General features: G+C 34.5%; 2 protein-coding genes across 2 annotated transcripts in view; both read right to left on the reverse strand.

Annotated features, from left to right (window-relative positions):
* bor (ATPase family AAA domain containing bor) overlaps nucleotides 1-1,381 on the reverse strand; it is a 59,057-nt gene extending 57,676 nt beyond the window's left edge. The window contains exon 1 of the mRNA XM_089093584.1: nucleotides 1,097-1,381. Within this exon, the coding sequence (XP_088949710.1) occupies nucleotides 1,097-1,283 (187 nt within the window). The 5' untranslated portion in view covers nucleotides 1,284-1,381. The remainder of the gene's footprint in view (nucleotides 1-1,096) is intronic.
* A 10,900-nt stretch (nucleotides 1,382-12,281) lies between these two features.
* LOC148949555 (neprilysin-2-like) overlaps nucleotides 12,282-20,629 on the reverse strand; it is an 80,428-nt gene continuing 72,080 nt past the window's right edge. The window contains exons 12-13 of the mRNA XM_089092725.1: nucleotides 19,961-20,090; nucleotides 12,282-15,925 (exon numbers count right to left, since the gene is read on the reverse strand). Coding sequence (XP_088948851.1) covers nucleotides 15,715-15,925; nucleotides 19,961-20,090 — 341 coding nt within the window. The 3' untranslated portion in view covers nucleotides 12,282-15,714. The remainder of the gene's footprint in view (nucleotides 15,926-19,960; nucleotides 20,091-20,629) is intronic.

Below are 20,629 nucleotides of genomic sequence, written 5' to 3' on the forward strand. Positions count from 1 at the left end.
TGGCTGTAATCAAAAATCATAGATATTGAGTTCTAGAGTCTAGAACTCAATGTCTAGCCAAGTGCCTTGTCTAGCATGTCTAGCTAAGTGTCAAATTTTATTTGTGAACATTTGTTGCCTAGACATTGAATTCTGGCTAGATACATGTCTAGACATAGGATTCTAGCTAGACACGCTTGTGAATGCTGCTTTATTTGAGTAGAATTTTAAGCCATATCAATATTTTTTTCAAAATCTTGGAAATGTATTTGCATTTCTTTAAAACCTTATAAATTGGGATTAAGCAAAGTTGTGAAGCTGAAAACAATTTTTCTGTACTGCATTTAAGCAGAAGATCTATTCTGTAAGATTTCACTTTTATAACACACAGATTTTTAAAGGTTACCAAAGTCAGGGGCAAATTTTTTGCAGTTCATATTATTGACTTACAAATAAAGTAAACATATCACCCAATGCCTTTTTTATGCTCTTTCCAAATATAATCATTATTTTTGTCAGAAATGAATTTTACCCCTACCCCTATATATACCAATTTAGGGTATATATTTGCATATTAGGGGGGGGGGGTAATTTCTATTTCTGATGTAAATCAGAGGTAAATTTAAAATTTACCCCACCCCCCTCATGTGCAAATATATACTCTGAATTGGTATATATAGGGGGTGGGGGTTAAATTTATTTCCAGCAAAAATGATTATTAGCCTATATTTGGAAAGGGCATAAAAGGCATCAAGTGGTAGCCTATGTCTATTTTATTCAAGTCAATAATATGAACTGAAAATATTAACCAAGTCAGGACCCTCTGGGGGGAGAAGGAGTGGAGGTAGGTACTTCAGAATACCTGCACAGGTCATGATTTAGCCTGTAGACCCATCCCTGAAAGTTTTATATTCCTAACCTAACCCCTTTTCAAGACATCCAAAAGTAGCTAAACTAGAATCTTACCAGGGAGAGCCATAAATTTTCCTAGCTTAGTGATAGGATTGAGCCATATAACCAAGATGTTAATCAAGCCCTGGTCTTGGTCTAGGCTCTGCCAAGAACTGGTAAATTTAGACATTCTGATTTAAGAATTGAAAACGCAAATAGCCCTTACTTGACTGTTCAAGCTGTTTTGCAGCTTGGGCTGCTCTTTCTAATGCAGCAGAATCAAATCTGTATGCATCTGATGCTGTTCGTGGTGGCTTTGAATCATCTTGATCGCCCTGGCCACCACCAGGCCCACTTGGTGGAAAAGCTGGTGGCTGTTGATCTCCTTTATTTAGTCCAAATATCCAAGACATCACTCAGATTAGCAGAAACAAAAAGAGCAAAACCACAAAATGTCAGTCAAGAAAACAGATTGCACCAGAAAACACATGTGATTGTGATTCTGCTTTTCGAAAATCTGCAGAAAATCCACAGCGACACCTTGATTTCAAATCGATCCGCGTCCAACATGAGGACGTAATTATTGTGCTCCAATGAACGTAGTTACAGCATCAAAATGAATGTACTGCTAAAAAAATTCAAAATAATCTTGCAACCCCACAGCCCACAGAGCCTTTAAATCTAACCAAAAATATTTTTAGCTTATGCTGAGGGGACCAGCAAATGATTAACTTAATATATTCCAATTAAATAAACACATTTGAACGCAGCCATGGGCGCCCATAGGCTGAATTTTAGGGGGGGGGGGAATATTGAAATATACGTTATATCCTTGAATATCCGTATATTCTTCCAATTTCATTCGAGGGCACCTTATTGTACAAACACACGATTTTCCCTTTTAAAATGTAAAATGTAATTTTGATATTGGCCTTGCTTTCAAAACCAACAAAAACAGACAAAAAACATAATGGTGGCAGAAAATTTTGTCAACATCGGTGGGTTCTGCTAAAGATCACATTTGCCCTCTTAGCGAAATTCTCTGTTGTGAACCACATGAGTGAAATGAAATGAACCACATGAAAGTGAAATGAGTGAAACTGGAGTTCGGAACATAATCACAAATTTTTAATCATTAAAAATTCAAAAAATAAAAAACGGATTTAAGATTTTGATTTATCTAAATCTCAAAAAAATTGATTTAACTCATGAAAAGAAACTTACATAAGATTTTTAAATCACAAAATTATAACTTTTCAGGAAAAGCTAATTGTGGATTTTGCTTCTGTTTGGAAAATTTGTCTATAGCCAGATCTTTCAAATCGAGCTCTTGTGCTCTACACCTGTGAATGCTTAATAAGCTCAAATATGATAGGTGTTCCTCGCTCATAGTGCTCCTAGGCCGTGTTTTAATTCGCCTCAGGGTGCTAAAGAATCTCTCCACAGTACATGTTGTTGGTGGGATGGTTCGATACTTAACAAGGGCTCTCATAATTGAAGGGAAAAATGTAGTTTCAGAGAAGAGATCTATGAGCTTCACTTCCTCACCATATTCTTTGTTTTTCTACAACATCTTACCACGTTTTTGCTTCCACTTCTAAATTGTCATTGTCATAGAACTTAAATAGATCTTTCATTGCATTAACAAATGTATCCTTCTCCGTGTTTTTTAAAATGTTGGGATGAATAAGAATTCCTTTGAACGGGGTTTTGTTGTGGTCATTGAATCTTGATTTCAAGTGACACAATTAGCGAGTCCAAATAAGGAATGAAAACCAGCTAACATATAGTAATCTATAGAATTAGTCGGAGAATTGTTTGAGCGATGAGTTTGTCTTGCGGTTGTCCTAGATGTTTTGATTTCAATTTCCAGTAAATCACAGGTTTCTTGTAATTCCGTGAAAATTTCTTCAAATTCCATGACTGCTTCTACTCTGTGCTTTTGAAAAACCCATAACAATTTCTCTTTTACGTGCATATGTACAGCATGTTGGTAAAAATCGACGGACTGCATTTTGTTTACAACTGGCTCAAGGTATGAAGAGTATCTGGAAATGATCTTTAGACATACGATAAAAACTACTGATGATGTTACAATATCCAACTGAAAAGCTTGTGAACGCGTTTCTTGGTTTGCCTCATTGTCAGTGGAAAGTTGACTCAAAGCTTCCTTGATGGTACTAAAATTGTTTGAAAAGTTGCGTATGCATCTGCACTTCTCAGACCACCTTGTTTCACACAGAATAGGAATATTTGGGATCCTTTTCCTTCTAAGAGTGCTTTGCCTGAAGAATTAGAACACTTGTTTTATTGTGCCACTTGCGTTTCTAATATTTGGTATAATATTGAGGCAATGGACTGCCAAATTCGATCCCTGAAAGGCGGAGTGAAAATATACAACTTTTTGATATTTTCCCTGGACTCTTCGTTGAACTTCAGTATCTTTTCTGGCCATAGTTGAACATCCATCAAACCCCAAACCAATTAGCTTTGCCATTTTTAGTTCTATCTTGTCAGTGAAATGCAAAATTGCATCAGCAATACTTTCTGCATCTAATTTTTCAAGTTCGGCAAACCCCATAAATTCTTTTGTGATCACCCATCCAGCGTTTGAATCCGTTTTTATGTAACGTACCCTTATTGACATCTGCTCTTTTCCACTAATATTATCAGTCCCATATACTAGCAAAGAGAATGCTTGGCTATCATTTACTTCTTTGAATATTTTATCTTGTAGTAGAGTACCACAAATATTTATTAGCTCATTTTGGACTCAATGAGATGTATATTTAGCTTTTCTTGAATATGTTGTTATGTGGTCTATAAGGACTTGATCTCCTGCTTCAATGCGAAAACGAAGCAGGGCTTGAAAGTTTCCTCCATGTGAATGATTTCCACGGGGAGCAATGTCGTGAGCACCACAAAATATGATTGCTTTTAAAATTGATGTAAGTTTGCTTCGGTTTATCTGTATAAGATCAGATATAGCAGAATCCAGTTGTTCTTTGGTGTCGTTTTTCTTCATCGTCATTGAATCACAGAAATTATTAGCATCAATTACAGCTTCATGGTGGCACTGGGATTTGGCATGATTCCTTGCGTCTTCATGAAAATGTTTGAAGTTCTTGTGAGATTTTATAACGAAAGAACCCAAAATGCCTCTCTTCAAGGCTAGCTTAAATAGCACACAATATTTACAAAGCCTGTCTTTTAGTGAAGTTGAATACATTAACCATGGATAAGCATACAACAAGCTTTTCTTAAAATGACTGCTATCTTTACCAATACTAGAAACATCTTTCCTGAAATCGTGAGAATAACACTTTACACTTGGCAATTCGTATTTTTTACAATAAGAAATACCTGGCTTTTCCAAAAAGCTCCCTAAATGAACAATTTCAACCGCACTGTCACTGACATTCGTGTTTTTGGATTGTAAGGATTCCTGAAGCTCAACAAATCTTCCTGAAGTTGAAGGTTGTTCCATTACAATTTCTTTGGTTATTGATGACGAAACATCTAAATCAAGCAACTGCAGATCTTTTTTATTTTCTGGAGGCGAGGTTTCATCAAACTTAGCTTTTTTTATATTTTTTGATTAAAAAGACTTCCAGATATCCATTTTTCTAAAAATAAAGAAAATATATCTATTAGAACTGCCTCATTAGTAATTTAGAGTAAGTGTTTTGTTTGAGCAAGGAATGATTTTAATTTAAATGGAACGAATTTTTATAGAAAACAGCCAACTAGCAAATAAGTAATGTAGGTGCCATTAATCAAAGCCATCAGGGCCTTCAATAACATCTGCAACGATTTCTGCGAATCAATGACTATTCTTCGGCATGCTTGCATTAAAATACCAGGAATTAAATAAAAAAAATAGTTTTTCCACCTGAAATTAAGGAGCAGCATTAAAACTTAAAACTAATAGACATGAACCATTAAACACCTGACTATTCACGCTAAGATTTTTTAGTACTTTTAAAAAAGCTTCTTATTGTTATAATTAAATAACATTTGTGTTTCAGTAATCGTTCTAACAGAATAGGGACAAAATTCAAACTTTAGCGTAAATAACGTGGTTTTAAAGAGGAGACAAGGACAACCCCCCTTGTCCTCATATATGTAATAATTCTTGTTCGTTTTAATGTTGCTCCTTAGGCCTATTTTCAGATGATAAAAAACTTTTTTTATATTTATGTTTATAAGATTGTATGGTACTTACGCATTAGCCAGAAAACACCCGAGAAATTGTATAGCGAACATGATACAACAAAACTAGTTAAGCAGCTTGTTTATCAAGAGAATTCCTTGGGCGCTCTAGGCAAAAAAGGGTTTCTCACTCCGTGAACAATATTTAAACTTTAGTTTGTTGGGGTTTTGGGGCAAAAAAAAGGTACCTAGGTTAGGTTATGTATTTGATTTATACTATGCTTTACCACCAACCCCACCCCTCCTATGTGCAAATATATAGCTCAAATTTGTTTATAAGCTATTGTATTTTCATCATATTTTGATTTACTTCATTAGCATTAAACAAACTCCACCACTCGCTTGTTTTCTGGCTAATACATAAGTACTGGTTGTATTTAGGGAGAGTTATTAAGAAAAAATTCAATTATAAAACATTTTTAAATTCTATTGTTTCTATCTCAAGAGCCTTCATACAGGGTTACTAATTGTTCGAGCATTAGAAGTTGTAAAGATATGCCTGAATATTTAAACAAAATTTACTAGGCTATCCCTAATTTGAGCAAAATATCTTTTCCATTAAATTTTCTTCGCCTACCTAACAGCTTCGCAAGACTGTAAAAAGATCCTAAACTGCAATTTAAAATATTAAGCCTACCGAAAATATTACACGGGTGAAGAACCAGAATAATAATTGTAAGGGAAGGGAAATATGTTTGAGGGAAGAAGGTGGCATGACAAGTACAATTCTCAGATAATAAAGAACTTAATTTTTACACACCAAATGAAACAAAATTTAAACGGTAAGAATTCGTGGAAAAAAGATCGGTGCTTTCCGATTATGTCGGCCTTTCTAAAAAGTCCAGTTTGGTTAATGCTAATGAAACAAAATAGGATGAATATATAATAGTTTAGAAACAAATTTGGGCTATATATTTGCACATTAGGAGGGTTGGGGCTGGGGGTAGATAATAGCATATATTAAATACGTAACCTAATGTAACCTAGGTACCTTCCCCCCCCCCAAAAAAAAAAATACAGTTTAATATCGTACACACAATGAAAACCACGCTATCATTGCCTACTTTATAGTGGTTAACACGTCAAAAACGGGTTTTATCATTGTCTACTCTATAGCGGTTAACCCGAAAGGCCCACACAATGGGAAAGTACCAAAAGATCAATTCCTTCAATATATCATGCGTTCACTCATTAGGTATTAAACAATAATACAGTATGTCCAAAACCAAAGTAGCAAAAAAAAATAAACTTACAATTCGGCTTTCAAAAGAATTCTCCTCTAGATATTCAATTTCAGAACTCAAAATACAACTGAAGAATCCAACTTAAAATAAAATTCTTCAATAGTTTTCACCACGACCACAAATGATGTAGAGTCGTATAGCATTAGGAATACAACATTTGAATCGAAATGGTTTAGTCTCATTTCAGAAAGAGAATACTTTTGTAAAAACCTGTTTGAAGAACAAGAACCGTCTATCATTTTTATGCATAGTAAAACAACAGACAAAAATTAACGAGCAAGAGAGTAGGGCGGTGAAAAAATGTATGGCAAGTAAAATAATATTTGCTAGGGATGGATAGTCATTAGTGATAGATCACTGGGGGTGGTAACGTGAATGGGTGATTTTCGAGGAACAATATTTTTTTCGGGGAGCCACAGAGATTTCGGGGAAATCCCCAAAAATGCGGGGATACTAGAAGCCCTGAACACCACGCAACCCTATTTCTGTAAATTTAAACGAGAATATAGGCCTATATACCTAAAATGAAGATTAAAAACTAAAACTAAAAAAATTAAGAACATTTCGCGCATTTTTTGACCTTTAAAACTTTAGCAGAAGTCAGAATTTGCCTCAAACTTACAGGGCTCTTATTTGAAATCCCCAAAACGTACTTAAACTTTTTCAGCTTATGACGATCTCTTGGGAAGCAAATGTCTTATTTACCTGGTCTAATCGGCACTTTCAATGCTATATATAATAGAAATCTCAAAAAAAAATGTAAGGCAACGTAATTCAGCCAGGGGGCGGCCGCCCCCCCCCCTGCCCCCCCTTCTGGGCGCCCATGAACGCAGCTCTGCCTTCAAAAAGCTACTGCAATTGACTTTTTTTTTTCATTTTTGTTGTTCAATAGCCAATTGCAATTATTGAATTGCGATCAAAGGCACTTAGTGAAACCTATTGCATTTCTTCTGATATTAACTTGCTAAGCTGGGAATTTAACAATTCCCAAAGCTTCGAGTGTCAGTTACTAGCTTTAAATATTTGTTCTTATCACAACCAGTTTTTCCCAGTATTTTCATCAACTAAGCGTGTGACTGTAATATTCAGCTAATCACTTGAGAACCCCCCCCCCCCCTCCAAAAAAAGAAGATTTACTGAGACAGTTTTTTTTTTTGTTCCTTAAATGGATCGTCTCAGAGGCATGTTAACTTAATATAATCCAATAACTACTTTTGTCTCTTTTAACCGCTTTTAACTGTCTCTTTGCTGCTACTATGAACACAAGTCCTTTCCTCTCATTGAAATTTTTGCAAAATATGATTGCGTATCTGCATGCCGGGACCTTAAACGAAAAGCTATGCTTCTTTCTCTCCTTGTTAGCTTTCTGTAAAGCATCACTTCCGACTTCTTTCTGGTTGTTTGCATTGTAAACCAATTTTCAGAGAGGTTGCTATTTTTCTCGAAATAGTACTGCTACTGCTTTTTTATAACCTCCTCAATCATCATAATCTGAAAATGTGTCCCACATTTTGTAAAAAAGCCACCAAGATGTGCCATTTCTGAAGCTTGGTCACCTACTTCATTGTCATGCAGATCAACAGGAGCTGGAACCCACTTCAAAACAACCTAACGTCCCACAGGCACCTTGACTTATTCTCTACAGTAGCTCCCTGCTTCTCTTGACCAGGTCCCCCCTCTAATTGTGTTGATAATGGCTTCTAAACTCTAGGGCACTCTTTGGATCAGAGCAGATTAATACATTAGGATATTATTTCTGATTTTCTTTGATATACGCCCCTGATTTCTTTTTTGGTATAGCTTCCACGTGAAAAACTGATGTTTATTTAGGTAGCTTGTATTATGCAGTGACTTTCTTCTTTGGTATGACTAATGTACCTCAAAATGAACTATAATCATGTGCTTTGGACCCATCGCTATAGATATCAAGAAAAACACCTGATTAACTGGTCAATCAGCATCCTGAATCTAGTGGCTAGGTCTAAATTTCGTTTCTTCTCCCTGAAATTCGATCATTTAATCTTTGCAGCACTCGCATGGTAGAGGTAACTTCATTTCTAGAACTCGTAGCATTTCTTTTATCTTTCGTTCCAGGTCAAATTGAGCACACATTTAAATAGATCTTCCAAAGACATTCAACTGACTACGCTTTCTGCGATCGTTTGCAGTCACAGATAGACCCGGATTGAAATCCTTGACTTCACTGGACTTGTTTAAAAGTGAACATTAAAAAAAACGATTTTATAAGCAATGTACAATATAAATAATACTTTCTGTATAATCACCTTCTGACAATCAGATCACCGGATTCGCAGGAATCTCCCAGTTAAGCTCAAAGTATCTAACCAAACGCTTAATAGCTACAAGATTATATAAAAATAGTTTTTTCTTTTCCAAAAACGTGTATTGCTTGGGGAGTTTATATTGTCAGGAACAAAAATTAATGCATATTCTTATTATGAAACTACGGTACCTATAAAGAGCTATCCAGAAAAGAAGAAAAGGTGTGCTGACTTGTGGAATTCTCATGATTTATGACAAAGCTTATCTTACACAGTGATTGTGCAGCCTATCAGCTGTAATATAGTGGAGTACCCACTATATTGTCACCACTTGCCTCTGAGTGATTGTGGGGGGGGGGGGTGGCTTTGAAACTAACGAAAATCTCAAAGGAGCTGTCACAACTTATTTCAACTCTCTATTGGCGACTTGTAGAAAATAATTTAATAAGTTTATGTTTTGTTGATAAATAAGCTGTCCAGTTTCTCATTATTTTTGGGATGATATCTATTTATTAGAATTTATTTTTTGTTAATCTATTATCTCCCTTTGAATCCTCTTCGACAGTTATTGGTTCTTTTAGTATCACTAAAACTCTAAACACAGTTCTTCGACAAAAAAAAAAAGAAGAAAAAAAGGAGACACAACAGTGTTATTATGCTAAAAAATTGTTTTATCGGCTTCCAAGATAAAGAACGGCGAATCAACTGCCAAATTTTTTAGACCATGACAAACTGATCAGCTATCGGAGAACTTCCATGCTTCAGCATTAAGTTTAATGTTTTTTTTTTGGCAAAAAATGGTAGTCAACAGCACATTACTGGGGCTTGATCCATTTCGTTAGTTGGAGATAGCACCAGCTATGTTCATTCAAAACGATGATTTTAGGGCTGCATTGTCTATTTCAACTAACCTTAATATTTTGGGGAGTTTCAGCTTCTTTTCACAACAACAACAAAAAAAAATTCATCTCGTAGTTACAAATTATTATTCAGTGGAATCTGAATTAAAGTTACTATCTGTAAAACAGTGTTTAATGTAAAATAGTTGTCATCAGACAGTTTCTTTATAAGCTATTTTTTTCGGCTATCATGGACATTGGTTCCCTCTTTACCATGTTACTGCTACTGCTTTAACAATAACCAGAAGGATCAGCACGGCTTAATTAAATGTCATGGAGCTGACGGTCAATATATCTACGCCTCTCAATAGTCTTTGCATTTCCCCAAGAGTGTGCCAAAACATACCAAGATACAAACGAGATTGCTACTTCAACTCCTCTTAGGTCAGGAACAAATACGAGATCATTTAAGAAAAGGGCTTTTTGTCGTCAAAAACACTATAAATGTCGCCATACCAACAATAGCCATGAATGAAACGTTGTTATCGTCATTAATTTCAAATTGAAGGTACAGATTGTCTACCATATCGATAAGGTTTTTAAAATGAACGAGTCTTAACCTAAGATCCAAGAGGATAATGTGGAAGGAAGGCAAAATAGAAATTTTAAGGAGGGTTAAATGGAGGAATGTTTCCAGTATGCTGGCCTTAGAGACCGAAAGGCTTGTACTGTCTATAACATGGAAATCTAAACTTGGAAAAAACACCAATATTCAAGTCATTTTTACCAAAGAATACAGAGTTTGTCCGAGTATTCCTTGTCCGACAAATGAATTTCTATACGCAACTAGGCGAACAACAACATTAATCAAGCCTACTCCACTGTAAAGATTCCTGATTTACAAACTCTCTAAGGTCTACCGCATTTCACAATTACTGTCTCTTTTTGTTCTCTTTGTATAATTTGACATATTTTTCCATTTTTGAAAAGATTGAACTTTTGTTTATATAAGACTTCACCTTATCCTCGGTAATCCTTCCTATCCCAGGGTTAGCAGGTCTAACTTATTTGAAAGCTAATCCAGGCAGTTTCAATCAGTAATTACACTAATCTTTGACGTCATTTACCTCTCATGAAACGCTAAGGATAAGTAATCGGCTTGTCGGATAAGTAAGCTGGATAACAAATCTAATCTTCTGTTTCTAATGCTTAACTCTGGCATACCGGTAAAACCACCTACAGTCTTGGTAATGAAAATACCAAACGGGTCAAAAAAGTGCAGTCTTAAGGTACCTTAAAGCAACCCTTTTGAGTTTTACAGACAAAAAGTTTTAAGTTCACTTCATTATATACTGAATTACATAATTATAAAATGAAATTCAATTCATGGGTGTGACTGGTGTCACTTTTCGTTTAGGGCAAAAAACCTAACTTACAATATCTACAAGAAGAAATCTATTCAGTAATTACAATTCAGGACTGAGATCGAAGGTCACCTTCGAGAAGACACAGAAAACAGTGAATAATTTTTAAACTAAATCTTAAAAAATGGAAATTTAAAACAAAGAAAATTTTGGAAACAAAAAAAAAGACTTTTATAAGAGTTATTAATTAATTAATTTAATGAGAACTTAATTGATTAATAATTTAATTACTTACTTAGAACTTAGTTCCTCCTGCGCCATTGGTGGCGCATAGGGCGTCGACGAAGCCTCTCCACTCGCCCCAAAGCAATGCTGCAGCGGTGACATCTTCCCATTAAGGTATTAACCATTCAGGTATAAAATAATACATCTATGATCAGACCTTACCGTTAGCGTAGATCCAAGTATAAAATAACGTCAAATATTTTAATTAAAATACCAAAGAAGTCAAACAGTACACTCTTAAGGCACTTTAAAACACGAATTAAATACAGCAGTTCTTTCGACTTTTACAGAGAAACAAACTTTGTAATTCAGGACCAGTAATTACAATTCAGGACTGAGATTGAAGGTCACCTTCGAGAAGACGCAGAAAACAGTGAATAATTTCCAAACTAAACCTTAAAAAATGGAAATTTAAAACAAAGAAAATTTTGGAAACAAAAAAGACTTTTTTAAGAGTTATTAATTAATTAATTTATTGAGAACTTAATTGATTAATAATTTAATTACTTACTTAGAACTTAGTTCCTCCTGCGCCATTGGTGGCGCATAGGGCGTCGACGAAGCCTCTCCACTCGCCCCAAAGCAATGCTGCAGCGGTGACATCTTCCCATTCAGGTATTAACAAGGTCTCAGCCATCCTCAGATCTCGATCAAAAGTTAGCCGCAAGATAATTTAATAATTATTTAATATAGAAAAGGGATAGCAATATGTGAGCAGGCAAACAGCCCTAAACATCTACCAATAATATTAGATTTTACCCTGTAAAAGGGAAGATGGCAGATTGCCAAAGTTCGTGCCTTTCAGCCAACCATCTTGGGTAAAACGAAAAGCAGGTTGGCCACGAATGGGGCTAGAAGAGGTCTCAATAAAATATTTAAAGAAAATTGGGGTTTCTTAGCAATGTGTAAACAGGGAAGCTTTGAACAGATTGAGACGGAGGAGGAGCGTGCGAAGCTGTATTGGCCTCAGGCAGCTTGGTGCTGAACTGAGTTGTAGTAGTAGCAGTAGTATAGTAGAGAATTAAACCTAAATTACCAGTCTTGTTTCCTTCATTGATTTTAAGAAATCTTGCTGGTGGCATAAAAAGTGCAAGGAGCTCACCAAAACACGCGGTGTCTCTGGTCTATCATAAAATAATACATCTATTATCTGACCCTACCGTTAACGTAGATCCAAGTATAAAATAACGTCAAACATTTTAATTAAAATACCAAAGAAGTCAAACAGTACACTCTTAAGGCACTTTACAACACGAATTAAATACAGCAGTTCTTTCGACTTTTACAGAGAAACAAACTTTTAAATACACTTCATTATGTACTAAATACCGTAATTACAAAATAGACTTTACTTCATATATACAGCTTTATTCATTTTCCATTAGGGGCAAAGAGCGTAAGTAATAATATCTAGAAAAATTGAAGGCCAACTTCCAAGAGAGGAAGAAAACTATAAATTCATTTTCAAATTGATCGTAGAAAGAATGGAAATTCATGCCAAAGAAAATGGTTAGAACTTAACAACACTTCTTCAAAGAGTAATAATATTACAATTCAAAGTGTAATCTTATTAAAGATAAATTCTGATTAGTTTCTAATAAATTTCACTGGAGCACTTGGCTTTGCGTCTATGAGTATTGTCTTTCTCTCATAAAGGCCGACTGAAATGAGAATAACTGTAATGCGATATATGCATTAAGGAAGCATAATTTTCATGGCTAAAATAAAAGTAAATTAAATAATCTCTATTCATAACATGAACAATCTATTAACATAAATATGTTACATATTCATGTTCTTGCTTTAAATGCTTCACTAATGGCATATAATGGGAAATCATAAGTAGCAGAAATTGTTTTTGGGACATATTTGAAATTTTGCTCAATGATTTGGAATTTCCACAGAAACATTGGATCGAAAGTCGACTTGTATTATTGCAGCGCCTACCATGTACTTTATACACTCCAGTGCGCTGGAAGTAGTGGAAGGGACTACTGGAAATAAGTACTGGGAAGCATAAGTTTGGGACCTAATTTTTTTTTTTTAAGTTTATTTTTCTAGTGTCTACTCACAGAAATAAAAGTATGTTACAAAATTAGAATAACAATTAAAGTTTGTTTATCGAATTATTTACAGGACCTAGGATCTTTGTTTCGAGGGGGAAGGGGCCAAAGGATTTTTTGTTAGGGGGGGGGGCAAGTGGCAGCAAAAGAATGAGGAAGAAAGAGTTTACCTCTCGTGGATTTTGTCTAAGGTCTCAAATAAGGTTTTTCTACCTGCATTTTTACGACCAATTTTCGAAAGGATAAATATTGTTAGGGGAGGGGGCGGTGCTGGTCAAACGTAATAAGAAAAACAAACACACTATCTTCTGAAGAGACGTTTCATTTGTTTGCGAGCTTTTTTTGGCAAATTACAAGTATTTTAACCTTAAAGAAATTCATTAAAGTTATTAAACAATGGCAGCTTTCCAAAATCATAATGTATGAATTAGCATTGCAGAGAATGCGGTATAAATTTGGACAGCTAATTTATTTAGTTTCTTGTTATAATTAAGACGTTCAAATAATTTAGTTCATTTTCAAAGGAAGAAATTGACATTGCTTCAATGCATATATAAAAAAAAAAATACTAAATATTCAAATCAATCCCAAGAGCACAAGTGAGAGAGTTTAACGTCTCTATCGAAAAAAAATTGTATGAAAGAAAGTGAAACTTTTCATTTAAAAATAGAAGTTACAGTGTTAAAATTGTACCATAGGTGTACTATTATTTTGCTTCTCGTTCATTAAAAATAATAAAGATTAAAATCCCAGTTTTTTTGTGACCAAAATATGAACACTTTACTCTCCCAATAATGAAAAACGGATTTTCCTTAACACACTAGGGCTCTGATGTTGTTGGTATTCCAAGTAGTTGATCCTTCTCAGACCTGAGAAGTAAAGAGATTGAATTCACTAAAGAGTGTGGGTGACTTGTAAGAGTGAAAAAGTGGCACAAGTGTCGGAAAAAACGTTTTCCCTGGCCTTTTTTAGTGTAACAATAAGGTATAATTAGTTTAATCAGAATAATTTGGAAATTGGTGTAGTAATAAATGTCTGATCTTAGTTTCTGAAAAAAAAATACAATTGTTAACTTTGAAAAAAAGCCAAGAAACGCCAAATGGCAGATGTCGTTGGTGATTTTTCCCCAACACTAGTACCAGTTTCTACTCTCATAAGTTAGCTAGATACTTTGTATCTATCAAGAATATCACCAAAACGCTCTCCAATTGGGAACAGGATAGTTATTTTGCAATGATTGGTTAGCAGCTTTGGCTAGCTGCCAACGCTTATCTATGTTTATCTGATATATTTGTATAAGAATTATGGTAATTTGAATAGGTAAAAACCATTTTAGACATATCAAAATCCAGATTGGAATACTGCTGAAATATTGAAAACATTCCAAACTACCTAGTGATTGCTAGAACGTAGACGACAAAACTTAGGAAATTTGATATCAAGCCACCTTAGCGTACCGCGTGAAAAATAAAGCATTTGAATATGTCTATTCATTGGTTTACGACACTTCTCGACTCCGAAGGCCCTTTTATCGGTAGTGCAGCCGGGATCGAACCCAATTAGATATCTCTAAGCAAAGGTCAATCCGTTGGCCTACCGCATGACAAAAAGTTCGACTAAACGAAACGACATGGTCATTGAAAAGTTCTCCGATAGGCGAGAATGAAGAGCAGTTCTCAAAATGGCTAGGCGGGGCATAATCAACTGTGAGGTATGAAAATAGAACGTTGTTAAACACAAGTGGAATTTTGAAAATGATAAGTAATTTGACTCTTCCTTTTTATTTGCCAGTGGTGTTAATCGGGGAGAAGGGGAGAGGCATTTCCCCATAGGCTTTGCAAAATGCCCTTTTGCATCTTTATTAAAGAGAAAATTGAAAAAAAAAAAAAATAATAAAAATAAAAAATCCTCTCACATTTTTATGAATGGGCGTCATTTGTTTGAGTACAGTGGAGTGGACAGGAAGCACATCTAGAACAAATAAATACTAACAGCTCGATGCAGACGATTTCTAATCTTTTAACGGTATACAAAATTCAGTTATATATTTGAATTTTAGTGAATTATGCAAATGGACTACAAAAGTCATAATTTCTTAGCAGCAGGATATTCACCGTAGGTACTTTGTAGATTAAAGCTATATGGAATTAAGACGGGTCCCAGATATAAATAAGATGAAAGATTCAGTTAATAATTTTTTTTTTACCAGACAAACGGTGAAACTGTAAAATCAAGCACTATTATGATCTCAAATTTCGAACGAAGACGTTAACAAGAAGAGGAGATAAAGATCTGCTGCTCTAGTAGCAGCGTAAAAGGAGCAGGAACTTTGCACATAGATTAATCGTTTCCATTTAAATATTACTAACTATTAATGTAAAAGGGCACCATGTGTTTCCACCAGTAGTAATGTAATAATTTATTTTATATAAAAAACAGTCTCTTTTAATTAAAATTCAGGCAGAATCTTGTGACCCGACTTAAGGTTTTTTTTTACGAATACGCGCGTACAAAAAACAGAACAATTTGTACAGGAACTAAAAGCTTAATCAGTGCTACCATACTGCACATTTCTTTTCTGGATTCATTGGTGAGCCAAGAGGGCAGTTGAAGTCATTACTGAATTCTGGCAGGTTGGCAAAAGGACCCCTGACTCTAAATGGAGCAGGCGAATGGGCTCCAGTTAATATTCGAAGCTTCAAGCTTTCTGGCCGGCTCTTAGAGCACCAAACATTTGCAGCACCAATCCAAAACAACTGCTTAGTGCTGAAAATCAAAAATAAATTAATATTGTTGATGATAATTCGTTTAACTTAGAATATTTTTATCAGTGAGTTTGATTTGAACACACTCTAGCAGCGAGTCATCAATGTTAAAGACTCTGGGATCAAAGCCTTTCCCCTGTTTGAGACAAAATATGACAATTAAATTTTTGCGGGATCAATAACCTAGACGAAGATGAACTAATCAGCAAAATTCAGCAGCAATACATTTTTGAAGTTCTAAATGGTAAAATCTAAAATAACACAGGAGCATTTTAATGCACAACTTTATAGCATCCTTTCGAATTTTTTGTTCATTTGAATGCATTTTTTTCTTTTTTCAAGTTCCCTGGCCCTTTGAAAGCAAAAAATATGCAAAAACTACAAACCAAATAATTTAAACAATAATTAGACGCATGATATTTATATACGGTAAAGAAGTAAATATATATAGAAATATAGAAACTGACCATCAGCGCTGCTACCAAGCCTGAACCAACAGAAACACACGGTGATCTTTTCATAGCTTTAGCATATATAACATGTGTTTAATTATTACTTCACATTATTTAATTTGTATGGAACGGTAAAGTCTATAATAATAGCAATGAAAAGATCGTCCAGGGTTGGAAGCTTCGGCTCCTCACCGGGGAATCACTGGGTTCAATTCTCGCAACAGCAGGGATTTTTTTTTAATATTTATCTTTAATTATGAAAAAGGACAAAAATGTACGATATTGAAGTAACAAGTCTAAGCTTTTCAGGCAAAAAAAGTTGTTTTGTTCTAACACTCTCAGTAATTTCACATACATCTTTCAAAGGCTCTACCTGAAGTGGGAAGGCTATAAAAGCTTACATCATTCATGATGTCCCACGCTTCAATTACTTCTTATTCAGTTTCTAAAGGTACAAGTAAACAACGAGCGCGGAATTTTCAAATAATTATTTTGAAGTCAAATTTAACCGTTCGATAGTTTTTCCGGCCATCCTTATGATTTGACATAAGTAGACTAAAGTATCTAAGCTCACCTATAGCAATGGACTGTCAAGCATCAATTCATGAATTGGATCAAATTTTCAAGCATCAATCATCAATGGTCAAGATTGTCAAGCATCAACTGAGTAATTAGGCAAATTTCCTCTGTCGTGTCATCATCAGGGCAGTTTAATTTTATTGCTAAATCATGCACCAAAAGAATTTAAACATGGCAGGTAATTTAAATTCAATCAAGCGTGATGATTAAATGGAAAAGAACCAGTCGAAATATTGCTTAGTTGTACAATTGATGCCTGAAAATCTATAGCTGCTGGCGAACTTAAACACCTTCTAATTACATCTACCTATTAACATAACCAGGACTTTACTATGAAGATGTTGGTTTTTAAGATGTGATATAAACACTATCAGACACTTTTAAGCTGCATTTTTTAACATTTTGACATATTGGTCAATAGCTTAGAAAAAATTGAACTATAGGGAGTAGCTACTCCTTCTTGTGCCCTGGGTGTACAATTGTACTCCTATCATATCGTTCCTTTTTTATCTTTCTTTTTGTTTAATAAGAAGCTTGCTTAGTTTTTTAATGAAATTCTGGCTCGAGTTCTATTCAGGCTTTAATAAGGAAAAAAAGGCGTTAAACTGCATAATTGCATAACCAGTATTTTACTATAACGAGGCGGGATATTGTCTTTTTAGATGTGGCACAAACTCTATAAAACACTATTTTGCCACATTTCCGAAATATTTTTAATTATATTAGAAAAAATTGAGCTTTACGGAGCAGCTACCCCTTCCTGTGCCCCCAGTATACAAGTGTACTCCTACCATATCCTTCACTTTCTATATTTTTTTGTTTAACCAGAAGCTTGTTAAGTTTTAATTAAAATTCAGGCTCGAGTTCTATTAAGGTTTGTTGTTGATGTTGTTTGGGGTTTGACACATTTAACCGCTAGATCATATCCGTTTGTATCACTGAGTTGTTCTGTTAATTGTGTAATCACTAGCTTGGTTGGGTGTCACTTTGGTCAATATTCACTGAACCTGATCATGCATCACTTATCTTGCTATTGGTAGGGGATAATTCACCTGCAGCAACTACCTGCATTGCAAAATAAGAATCAAAATGATGCATCTGTGCTTAGTCATACAGCAATTAAAATACCTACACAACACAATTATAATAAATAATACATTTTTACATTGTGGCCTATTACATACCTCCATATATTTAAAATTAATCAGATAAAAAATACAAAGATAGATGAGGATAATAAAACAAATAAAATAGAAAAATGATAACTCAAAAATAAGAAATTATGGGAGGGGAATCAAGGCCATCAAGATTGAAAAATATAGAACATCTACCATTTATCTTGTTTAAATTAGGGGTTAATCCCCATCATCACCTGCCATCAATTAGGAACAGGAACTATAATGATGCAAATACCTTATCAAACAGCAAAATACAAAATTTATACAAGTCAATTATAATAAATAATACGTTTAACCTGTCACCTAGGTCAAATTATAGTAAAATAAGGCAACTTTAAAAAAGGAAACGTCCGGAAAAAAAATTAAATAACAAAATGAATTTAGGGAACCAAACAAGTAGTCTTAACCAATTTACTTAATGAGTTTGTGCTTATTCAACCATGCTAAACTCAAGGGAAAACAATGGAGAGATAGCTAGTCAATTGTCTGAGAAGGAGCCAACCTAGGTCTGGCTCTAGGTTGGATTGTAGCACCTTCTGAGCTAGGTACAGACTCCTTTCCTTTACGTTTCCTCTCTGCCTTGCCAGGGCTGCTATTATCTGCTGACATTGTGGGAAGGGATGAAGCTTCTCTACTTAGGTTTTCAACTGTCTTCTTTAGGCTACTTATTTTGTTATCAACTGACTTAATTAGGCTGTTTAGGTCCGGACTGCTGGTATCTGCTAACATTGAGAGAAGGAGTGGACCTTCTCTATTTACGTTTTCCACTGACTGATTTAGGTTGCAGACTGCATTTTGAAAGGGTCTTGGTGCTAACTTAGAAACCACTTCACATATAGATGTAGTAGCATGAGTTAGATTTACTTTGCAATACCTTAAACATGGCCATGTATCTCATGTTAAATTCTTCAACTGGAGGTTGATTAGGAGTCATTTGAGGTGAAGAGTGTTTGTGCACTATGGGGATGTGTTCTGTATGTTTAGGAAGTACTTTCTTCAAGACCTCAGCAGCAGTCCTCATGGGGACATTATTGGTGAAAGAGTAACTTACAATTGCTTTCTTCTCTATGAATACTGGGCACTCCTTGGCATTAGCAGCATGGTTACCATTGCAGTTAGGGCACTTAAGTACCTGATCTTCCTTTACTTTTTTAGATTGGGGGCATTCATCAAGGGTGTGTTGTCCACTACAAAGTAGACATCTTCTGCCTCTGCGGCAATTTGAGGCCATGTGGCCAAAACCTTGGCATTTGAAACACTGAATTGCCCGGGGGATAAGCAGTTTATTAAGTTTTTAATAAGGAAAAAAAAGACGATAATACAAAGCGTTGCTTTGCAGCAAAAGGAAGGAACTTGTTTTAGTCATAAAAAAAAAGAATCCCAGCAACAATAAAGAACAAAAAAAAAAAAAAAACGTTTTTTTAGTTTTGTCTTTAGGGTATTTTTATTTCATGACAATAATGGAAAAAGCAGCCAGTGAAAACAAGGAAAAATGCAAATATTTCTGCTGAGACCTTTGAACTGCGGTCCTCAGATATGCTGTCATTATTCTCAGAGCTACGTCTTAATCGCTAATAATTATGAAATTTAAAAAACGCATTTAACTTTTAATGCATTTTTTTTCAAATAATTATTTTTTTGGTAGTTACCAATTAAACGTGAAAAATATTTTTTTTTTTTTTTTTTTTTTTTTTTTACAAAAGTGTCAGGTAGAATAGCTCCTCGATATTTTTTAAATACTACAGTTTAAAAATCCACCTACAGTGTTTATGCTAAGTACTACTGTATGGAGGTTCATAAAATCTTTAAACTGTAATCTATATTTACTTGTATTTTGAGAAGCCTGGAAGTGATTTTTCAATGTCCCATCCATTGGATTCGGGGTTTTGTCTTCTCGACCATTTTTCATAAGCACGATATGCTTCCTTAATACCCCCGTTGTCTGCAATGTTTTCACCTAGAAAAAGAAAATTTGTGTGAAAAGTAAGCGGAGATAGTAAAGAACGTATGTATTGTTTATTTCCCTGGGATGTTTATTAAGATTAATCAAAAAAACTGTTTGCTCAAAATAACTTTTTCAAAAAAAGTAAAGAACTCCATTAAACCAAAAATGAAAAAAAAAAATAGAATCAAATAATCTACCAAGCATACAACTACCACAAATCAGTATCAATAAATAAATGAAACCCAAAACAAACAAGAATTAAAATAAGTCATACTCAAAACGGGCAGAAATTAATAAAAGTAGGGTTATAAACCCTATGCTTTCTAAAAGCTAGAATATAATTTTTTTCTTCACTGTAAAAAATCTATTAAATGTTTTCACTCTTATAACTTTAAGAAATAAAAATTAATTAAGATTCTAAGGAATTAATATCAGTATATGTACATTAAAGTGACAATGCACATTTTTTCAGTAAACTCATTTGAATTTTTTTCAGTAAATTACAAATTATATTCTAGCTTTTAGAAAGCATAGGGTTTATATCCCTACTA

Source organism: Artemia sp. Qi Xiang Cuo, chromosome 8 (assembly GCF_049724085.1).
Source record: "Artemia sp. Qi Xiang Cuo chromosome 8, ASM4972408v1, whole genome shotgun sequence".
Classification (NCBI taxonomy): domain Eukaryota; kingdom Metazoa; phylum Arthropoda; class Branchiopoda; order Anostraca; family Artemiidae; genus Artemia; species Artemia sp. Qi Xiang Cuo.